Below are 8,892 nucleotides of genomic sequence, written 5' to 3' on the forward strand. Positions count from 1 at the left end.
ATATATATAAATTTATAAATATGAAAATCGCAATGAATGCTGACGATGAGTTGAAAGATAGAAATTAGAGGCACGGAGACTACAGTCCATGAATTGAAACCTTCACTGCATGTTTGAAAAGAAGACGTGAGGAGGTAGAAGAAAAAAGCAAAAAACTCAAAGCCATGCCAGGGCCATGGGTCACACCTGTCATTCCGGCACTTTGGTAGGCTGAGGTGGGAGGATTGCCTGCACTCAGGAGTTCCAGAGGAGCCTGGGGCAACATGGGCCCATATCCAAAAAGTAATCAATTGCTAAATTAATACATAGCTGGGAAGGGTTGCATGCACCTCTAGTGCCAGCTGTGTGAGAGTCTGAGTTGAGAGGATCACATGGGTGTGTGGTGTCTGGGATGCAGTGGGCTAAGACCCTGGGGCTGCTGTCCAACCTAGAAGACAGAGTAAGACCCATTCTCGGAAAACCAACAAAAAAAGAGTCACATTCGGCAAATTAAAACTACGTAGTGTGAGGAGAATCAAAATAAATGAAACATCATTAGAGCCTACGCGATCCGATGGAGGAAACCAGCTTTCACATAATAACAGCGCCAGATGGGGAGAACAATAAGAAAGGGCAGAGAGAACACTGTAAGTAATAATACACCAAACTCCCCAAATGACTTAAAAGACATAAATGTAAAAAGAGTGCTCCTTTTCCATTCAAAGCCCTTAATAACAAGTGCAAGTGTCTTTTTCTGAATCCCTGACACGCATTCAGCTAGCCTGAACCTCTTGGTGAAGTTCCCAGACCACGATGTGCCCTTTCTATATGCTCTCATTTTCTTATTTCCTATCACTTATCTGTAGCAGGTCATAACGAATCATGATTGTTTGACATTCTTTGACACAATGAATAATTCAGGTATGAGTTCATTAAACAATAGTTTATGACATGTCGTGAAGAAATTCTGTACGCATGATGTTGGTTAAAAGATAATACAAAACTGAAATGGAGGAAGAAGAACATTTTCTACGTTTCATCATCGTGCTTGTGTTTACGCAGCATGTATCTACGAACTATAGCTGCCTGCTGGAAAATCATCTGACACAATCACTTGAAAGTTCTCCTTCCGCTTGGGAGACCACAGGCATACCCACTTTTTCACTTTTCCACCTTTTCGATACACTGAGCGGGATGAGTGGAATCCATGGGACTTTTGGCTTTGCTGCAATGCTCAGTATTTGTTTTTAACACTGTCATTGCTAGATTGGCCTGAAATAAACCGTTCATTATGGCTCACAAAAAGAACTCATCTCTTTCAGCTCAGAGTCTTTCAAAGAGGAATTTCATCCAGACATTCTGATGTCTGACGCCACTGCCAAGAGATTCAGAATTACAAACTAAATTCAGATAGAGAACAGAAAGGTAGATGATACAGACGGAGAGAGTGTGGTGGGGAAGGAAGGGAAAGAAGAAAGGAAGGGTGTAAAGGAAAGGAAGGAAGAAAGGAAGGGAGAGAGAGTGACAGATGTTCAAAGACACAGATACAAATTCTAGCATGGTTGTAGAGATAGGCATGTACAAATTACCGCAGGTAGTGTGGAAAAATATGGGGAGACATAGGTGGAGTCAGAGGAAAGATACAAACCCACGCAGAGAAATAAACATACACAACTACAAACACACTAAAAACTACAAACACACACTTGGTACTTTAAACATGAAAAAGACCCTGACAGTAGATGTAACAGAGGTGTTTCAGAGTTACTGAGGCAGAATACAAATCCGTCAGTACCCTTAGCGTTTGTGGCCCATGTGCACGGATATTCAGTGGAAGAAGCGTTAGACAGCCTGTACAATTCAGCACAATTCAGCACCATCTCTGATAATACCAAAACAATGGTATTATCAGTGTGCCCAGGAGCAGGGGCAAAACTGGGCTATAGATTTTCAAAGCTCAACTGCTGATACCGAGCAGGAGGTGTGGAATGCGTATTGAAGGCAGTACAACAGATTCATGAACTTTGACTGTCAAACCTTCCTCCCTGAAACAACATAGCTCTTCTCACAGAAGCTGTGCTGACCAGAGTACATATGGTACAGGAATGTTAGCACTCTACTAGTGTGTGGCCAACATGGATGCTCATGTTGGAACTGTTTTTTCTGGGAACCGGGAAGAAAGTTCTGCCGCCGACACTGAAATCCTCCTCACCCATCAGTGACACAGGCAACCCCTCGTCTTGTGCATAGACACAGGTGTTCATGGGAAGCCGCCACCCACCCGTGAATGAAAACTGTATGTGTTGTCCTCCTGTGTGAGGCTTGCAACACATACTGTGCAACTATCTGCTCTTTACATTATTAAACTTAGGCAAAGTATGCTGAAAAGGCCACAGAAAATCAGAGGGCCCTGGGCTCCAGAAACAATCTGCAGTGCCAATCACTGGGGAGAATAGAGCCTCACTAGAGTTTGCAAGAGCACAAAATGCACTCGTAATGTTGGTAGCTACATACACTACTGGTTCCTCACCTAACATACAATCGTGGAGAAAAGCTTAACCCAACTAAAGATGTAAACATCAACAAGAGCGTCCATATCCTGTGTCATCAAGTGACAAGACAGTCCATGCGTGGATTCCCCAGCAATCTTATATTCCACAAATCCAACCCCTTTCCCCGCACTTCTGCCAGTCTGTGTTTTCCCTTAGTCATCTACGCCAAAAAGCATATCCTGAATGCTTTCCCACATGCCTCTGTCACCTTTCCCACAGTCCCTCCATACACCTTACCTGCCCATTTCTTCTCACGTTGATGTGTGAGAAGTTCTGAGGGGCTGATTGTCCCAGAAAAGGATTATGCATTCACCTTTAAAAGAATGTGAATTCAACAAGAAAGGGAACTTCAAGATTTCCATCATCCTGTGCTTATCTATTGTGTATGATGATACCCAAAATGAAGGATTTTAGAGGTCCCAGCAAACTGGGCTGTGGAAACCTTAACCCCTTTCCTTGAACTACTTCTGCTTCCATAGGACAAAGTAAGTTTCCAACTAAGCTGTCTTTTGCTTTGACCTCCCCAACTCTGTCCTGTAGGAAGAATCCCAACACATTCCACACCCATTCACTCCACAATTTTAGAGGCCCAGCTCCAACACAGACGGGTCAGTTCCATGAAGAAAATAAAGCATATTGATTGATCAATTCAATATGACACCCAAATCCAGGGGATAAACGTACACACACACACAGAAACAAACACACACACACACAGTCAAACATTCTTGAGAATATTTATTTGGCATTCCATACAATCCAAGTTTACCCCCTTTTCCTGTCTGATTTTTTTGTGACTGGGTCGGTTTTTCCTTTACTTCCTGGGCATAAGACCATGCTGAGTACTGACATCCTGCATACGGTAGTAACTTTTTAGGAGTTCTGCTGTTTTAAGTAAGGTCCGATGCTCCCTCACAGTCAACTCAACATCTGGGAGTCCCCTAGAGAAACACAAACGCATGTCAAAACGCATTTCTCTCAGCCATACTTTGAAATGTTTTAATTGCAGGGCCCGCTGAGAAAAGGATATCCCTTCCCCATTTGTGATCTCTTAAACTTCCTCCTACCATGGGTTACAAACTGTTCTCCGCAATACCTGCCCCATTCCCAGTACTCTCTGTGAGGGGAGTCAGCTAACAAGATGCATTGTACACTAAAAGCACACAGAAATCTGATGCGGCAATAGCTCAAGGAAATCCATCAATCTAAACAATCCTTTGCGGTCTAGGACAGGGATGACCAGGAGGCACATTCAGGGAGCCCAATCTCATGGAGTAGGTAGGATGACTGCCGCTGGGGTTGACGGCCATGGAATCAAGGGCTACAGATTGAAGTGAATGATTTTCAGCTTCACTTCTCAGTGATTCTGGAAATGGACTATGCTCCCCTGGGCTTAAGACTCACAGCTATAACCTGCCTTGCAGTGCAGTCTCTAATCTGCCTTTTTCAGCCCAATGCCATGAATGTCCTGGATTCTGTCACTCTCTCTCGTCCTCTCAAGGAATTTCTACATATAGGAAAGCAGCCTCAATTTCTACATTTCTGAAACGAGCGTCCAGGCTCCCTGAATAGGCAGGTGTGTCAACCCCCTCATAGTGGGCATCAAACAGCTCCAGTTCCAACTGAACGGCTCACCTGAAATCTCTGTTCCCTCTTCAGGTGGCTTCATCCTCTTGTAGTACGGCAGGGGATTGCGCCACAGGTCCTTACATAGGATCTGTCAGGGGAATCAATCGGCAAACGCCTCATCAGGGCTCAGACTGGTGACCCAAACAGGTGGGAACACACCAGGGTCATTGCTGATGTTTCCCAGTGAGGACCCACCTCAGCAATCCTATTAGATCCTGCGAAGTTGTGGTCAGAAAACCAGTTGAAGAAGTTAAGGCTGCTGTTGTGGTGTCTGCGGCGATAGGCCTCAACTTCATAATCTGGATACCACTGAATTGGAGTGGAATGAGAAGCCCTGTATTCTACAGAGACAGAAAGTTTTGTGGGAAGGGGACTGGAACACGTTGGCAATGATCCACCCACCATCTTCCTTCCACTACCCATCCTGGGAGCCACCTGTCACCTGTGATGTTCACCAGATATTCCTTGGTAATCACTTTATTCTGGAAGTAGGGGTTACTCCGAAAGAACAACATGATCCTGCAGAGATGAACGGGATGCTTCACTTCTTCCACCTGTCAGGACAAGGTGGAGAAAGTTTAAATACCTTTTTGGGTGAGGTGCCAACTGTTGCTCACAGGAACCAATTATTTCCCTTACCCTCCCCCACTAAACCCTCTAGCCTCAGTCTTGCTGTCCTCACCTCCAAGTTGATCATGTAGCTCAGCATGTCTTCATCTTGGTCAGTGATCAGGGCTGACATCTGGGGGTGGTTTGCAATCTGATTTAGGTCAAAGAGGCTTTACATGCGGTGGAAGGAGAAGCTAGGAGCAACAGGGAAGAAGGCCTAAGAGCACCCAGAGGCTGGGGTAGGGGATTTCTCAGATCTGCTTCCACGTATATGACCTCCTTTCGCCTCCCCCTACCCCTAAAATAAGGCCCCTTGGCTTCACAGAGGGTGTATAATTCTGAGGCTGACTGCACTGACATGCGGAGGTGCGATTTGCAGAGACTTGCTGGTGTCTGAGGAGTGGCAGAATCTGCTTATAGCCGAAGACGCCCAGTCCCAGATCGGACTAGAAAGGGGGAGCAATCACACTGCCTTAAAAATAGCTTGATGCACACAAAAACCTATTCTGGTCTGAACTCGCTTCTGTTCTTCAAAAACATGCCCCAAACGTCTGCTGCTCGGCATCACCAAGGGTTTCTCTGCCGCACGCAGGAAAATAGTACCCACGCCTGCTGCAGTTTTCCCTAGCCACATTTGTCCGGGGCAACTCACCTTTGTTCCCCAAAGGTGGCGTCACATCGATGCCAAGCTGCCCATAAGTTACTTACACTTCCCCGAGAGCACCTCTCCACCAGAAAGGCAGAAGAAACACTGAGAAGGATACAACATTGGCCCAGAAGCCAGGGACGCTCTGGATGACCGCGCCTCTGCAGTCTAGGTGGGCCTTGCGCCTCCGCTCCATCTTTTCCCTCTGCCGAGAAAAGGCCTTCCTGGCTTGGGCATTAACCGGCCCCAGCTCCACCTGAACGGCCAGCAGCTCCTCCAGTGCAGACTCTGGGGTCATGGGCCCAGGGCCAGGCTGTGCCCGCTGGGCCTCCTCCTGCGGCTCCACGAGGCCCTCCTCCTGGGCCACCACCTCCACCTCCGCCATTATGTCATCCAACACCAGCACCGCCTCCTCCCCCAAAGCCACCTGCTCACTCTCCACCCCGGCCGCCCCCTCCTGTACAGCCTCCATCCTGAAGACGGTGCCCTCCTCCGCACTCCCACTGAGCAAGGCCTATGCTGCCCGAACCGAGCCACACGAACCCGGCCGCAGCCTTTATTGCACCCAGTGGGTCAGCGGGCCCTCAGTGCGCATGCGCGGGGCTCCCGGGCGCCCCCTAATGGACTGCGCGGGAAGAGCGCGGCGAGCCGCGCTGCGACCGCCTTCCTCCCATGCTGGCCAATGAATGGGAGGGCGGTGGGCGTCTCCCTGGGCGGCACAGCCACTGGTGGGCCTGCATCTCCAACTCCCCCTAACGCCAACTCCTCTCCCCAAACCTCCTCCGAGAAGCCCTTGGAGCTTGTGCCCGGTAGCTCGGCATCCTGGGACAGACGGGCTGCGTGGCATTTGGAATTGTGGGCACGGCAGCCCTGTGTCCTGACATCCTGAGTGTGGCAAGCCATGAAAATCTCTATGTGTCATGAACACATGAAACATCTCTCTTCGTTAGGCAGGCCAGCTGGATGGTACGGAAGCAATACTGCAGATCCAGAGAACTCTCTCTGGTTGCTGGGGCCAGGTTGACAGGGGCGGCCTAGGGGAAGTGAGTCGGGCCGGGCACGTGGGAGGAAAGTCGCCTCCTTGTGCTAAGGTGAAATTGATCTGTTGTAGAGGCCAGAACCCCGGCACACACTATCGCAGGTCGAGGCAAATACAGGCTCTGCGTACCATGCTTCCTCCCTGAGGATGCTGCAGTCCAAGGAGCATTCCAAAGGGCCTCTTGTCCTATGCCCTGGGCACACCAGAGGCCGGCCGCCAGGGTTGGCCATTGATGACTTGCGCGCACGGTGTTTTGCAATGCCTTGCCGACCCAGAGGCTCCCGCACCCGCTGCAGTGGCTGCGGTGCCTGCTGGTGGTGCTCTGCAGGCCCAGGGCCTGGGCCTCTGGCTCCTGAGCTCCTGTGCACAGTTGAGCCTGCGGGGGAGCCGAGCCCTGTGGCCATTGCAGGATCTGCGGGTCCAGCGGAGCTCCTCAGGAAACCTGGGTCCACGTGGGTGTGGGACTAGGTTCTCAGCAGGGCGATGCCCGTGGGTTTTTAGGGAGGGTGTCTGTGGGGGATCGGTCCCCAAGAGCCTAGGGGTGCGGAGGTTGGGCTGGGCTGCGCAGGCCGGGATCTGTGGGAGCACACAGGACGGCACCGTGTTCAGGCTGGAGGCTCTGCTGTTGAGGACGGCCGGAGTACAGAGCAAGGAGGCGGCCTTGGAAGAGGAGGCGGTGCTGATGGTGGAAGACATAATGGCTGAGGTGGAGGTGGTGGTTGAGGAGGAGACCGACGTGATGTGGCAGAAGGAGGGCCAGCGGGCACAGCCTGGCCCTGGACCAAGAGCACCTGTGCCGTCAATGGACTCGCTGGAGGTCCTTCACTTGGAGCTGGGCTCCGTGAGTGCCCCAGGCCACAGGGCATCTCCGCCTTTTGGGCCAGAGCCATATCCTTGCAGCTTGCTTGTAGCAGCCCTGGGAACACGTGGTAGGCAAGGGGAGCCAAGCACAGCACTCACAAGGGAGAATCGCGGCGCCAAGGTCCCTTCCCGCGCAGCAGAAAGTCGAAGGGCACGTTTCCCTGGGAACGTCCCTGGAGGACGGGCAGTCTCTTTGCCATTGCCAGCCATTCAACCACCCCATGCTCTCGGTGCCCGTTTCCAACAGGCTCAGCCCAGAAACACAAGGTGCTTAAGACGGGTTCGCGGTGCATGGGGCTGCCGACCACCTCAAGGCAGGCACCAGCTCCCCAGATAGGCTTTCTTCCCCCTGCCGGCGCCGAACCCAAAGGGGTGTAGGCCTTGAGTCTATATAACCTCCTTTGCACCCACGCAATTCCCATGGGGAGCGCCAGGCACAACTCTGCCGCCGTTTCTTACTACAGGACTTCCCTCAAGTGGGCAGGCCCACCCCTCAGGGAGACTAGGATGAGAAGACAGCACACACCCGGACATCAGCAGAGCAGGTCCGGCACTCAGCACACAAAGGCCTCCTGCAGCTCATGAACCCGGAGAAGCAGCCGCCTCACACCACCCCGTGCCACCCCGCCCCTCCGCTCCTCAGCTGCAACCACCTGCCCACTTCTTCTTCCTCTCCGCTCTTGTCAGCCCAGGCCGTCTTGGCCGGGGTCCACCCACTCCACAAACCACCATAGCTGTGCCGTTGCCTCCTCGCCAGACAGAGACACAGGACCAACAACGGACGGTGACAGGCCAAATGTCTGGGAGATAGCCCTGCTCCACAGTCTCTGTGCTCTTGCAAAACTGCAGGGCGTCACGAGACTTGCCCACCCAATCATCTGGAGGCTTCCTGACCAGAGGTAGGTTGTTTGGCACACGAGATGTCGGCCTGGGCCGGAAACCATGATGAAGTCCTGCTTTGCTACATGATGGATTTGTAGGTCAGGCTGGGGAGCCTGGGTCGGTGGGAGGGGTCCAGTTTCTGAGTCAGTCTGTGGTCCCCCTGGGGACCAGGGTTGTCTCAGTGGGAGAACTGGAAAGTGGAAACTCGTGGTTCACTACAGCGCAGCTAGATAAGATGGTCGTATTGAATCCATTCTCTTTCTCCTTGATCAGGCAGGTGGAGGACCTCAGCGATCCCGGTTACCGGCGGCGGGATGAAGATTTCATGTCGTCACAATCTCTATTTCGACAGTGAAGTCATCATTAAGGAGTACTGTGTTGGCATCCTCGGTAAGGAATGCCTCCCAGCATGGTAGGGCAGCTGGTGTGTGGGAGGTGAGGTCTGGCATGAACCTTCCTGACTCCTCTCCCTGCAGGGTACAGAGTGTCTCATTCCACTGCAGTCCAGTGGTTCTGGGATCATGAAGGTCAAGCCTCCAGCTGCAGGCAGTACACCTCCTACCTGACCTTATCATATTGGAAGACACAACGGCTGAGCTTATCATATGACAGACATCATGGCTGAGGTGGAGGTGGAGGTTGTTTGGCTGAATAAGACTGCCCGGGTTTTGGCAGGATTGCTGAGGTGGGGTTCG

The 8,892-nt window shown here is 51.4% G+C and overlaps 1 protein-coding gene across 1 annotated transcript; it reads right to left on the reverse strand.

Annotated features, from left to right (window-relative positions):
* Positions 1 to 3,251: 3,251 nt before the first annotated feature.
* LOC129025820 (testis-specific Y-encoded protein 3-like) lies at positions 3,252 to 6,044 on the reverse strand. Its single transcript, XM_054473385.2, has 6 exons — positions 5,534 to 6,044; positions 4,843 to 4,920; positions 4,603 to 4,714; positions 4,356 to 4,501; positions 4,167 to 4,248; positions 3,252 to 3,472 (listed from the first exon to the last, which is right to left on the reverse strand). Exons 1-6 carry the CDS (start codon positions 5,885 to 5,887, stop codon positions 3,450 to 3,452), a joined length of 795 nt encoding a protein of 264 aa, XP_054329360.1. The 5' UTR covers positions 5,888 to 6,044; the 3' UTR covers positions 3,252 to 3,449.
* Positions 6,045 to 8,892: the final 2,848 nt, after the last annotated feature.

The sequence above is a fragment of the Pongo pygmaeus genome, chromosome Y (assembly GCF_028885625.2).
Source record: "Pongo pygmaeus isolate AG05252 chromosome Y, NHGRI_mPonPyg2-v2.0_pri, whole genome shotgun sequence".
Lineage (NCBI taxonomy): Eukaryota > Metazoa > Chordata > Mammalia > Primates > Hominidae > Pongo > Pongo pygmaeus.

Excerpts from the sequence above, each read along its gene's own strand:
- LOC129025820 (XM_054473385.2), bottom strand. The coding sequence starts at position 5,887 with ATGGAGGCTGTACAGGAGGGGGCGGCCGGGGTGGAGAGTGAGCAGGTG. Across the intron at positions 4,921-5,533 it reads CTGGCTTCTGGGCCAATGTT|ATTGCAAACCACCCCCAGAT; the intron begins GTATCCTTCTCA and ends GACCTAAATCAG. Across the intron at positions 4,502-4,602 it reads ATATCTGGTGAACATCACAG|AATACAGGGCTTCTCATTCC; the intron begins GTGACAGGTGGC and ends CTGTCTCTGTAG.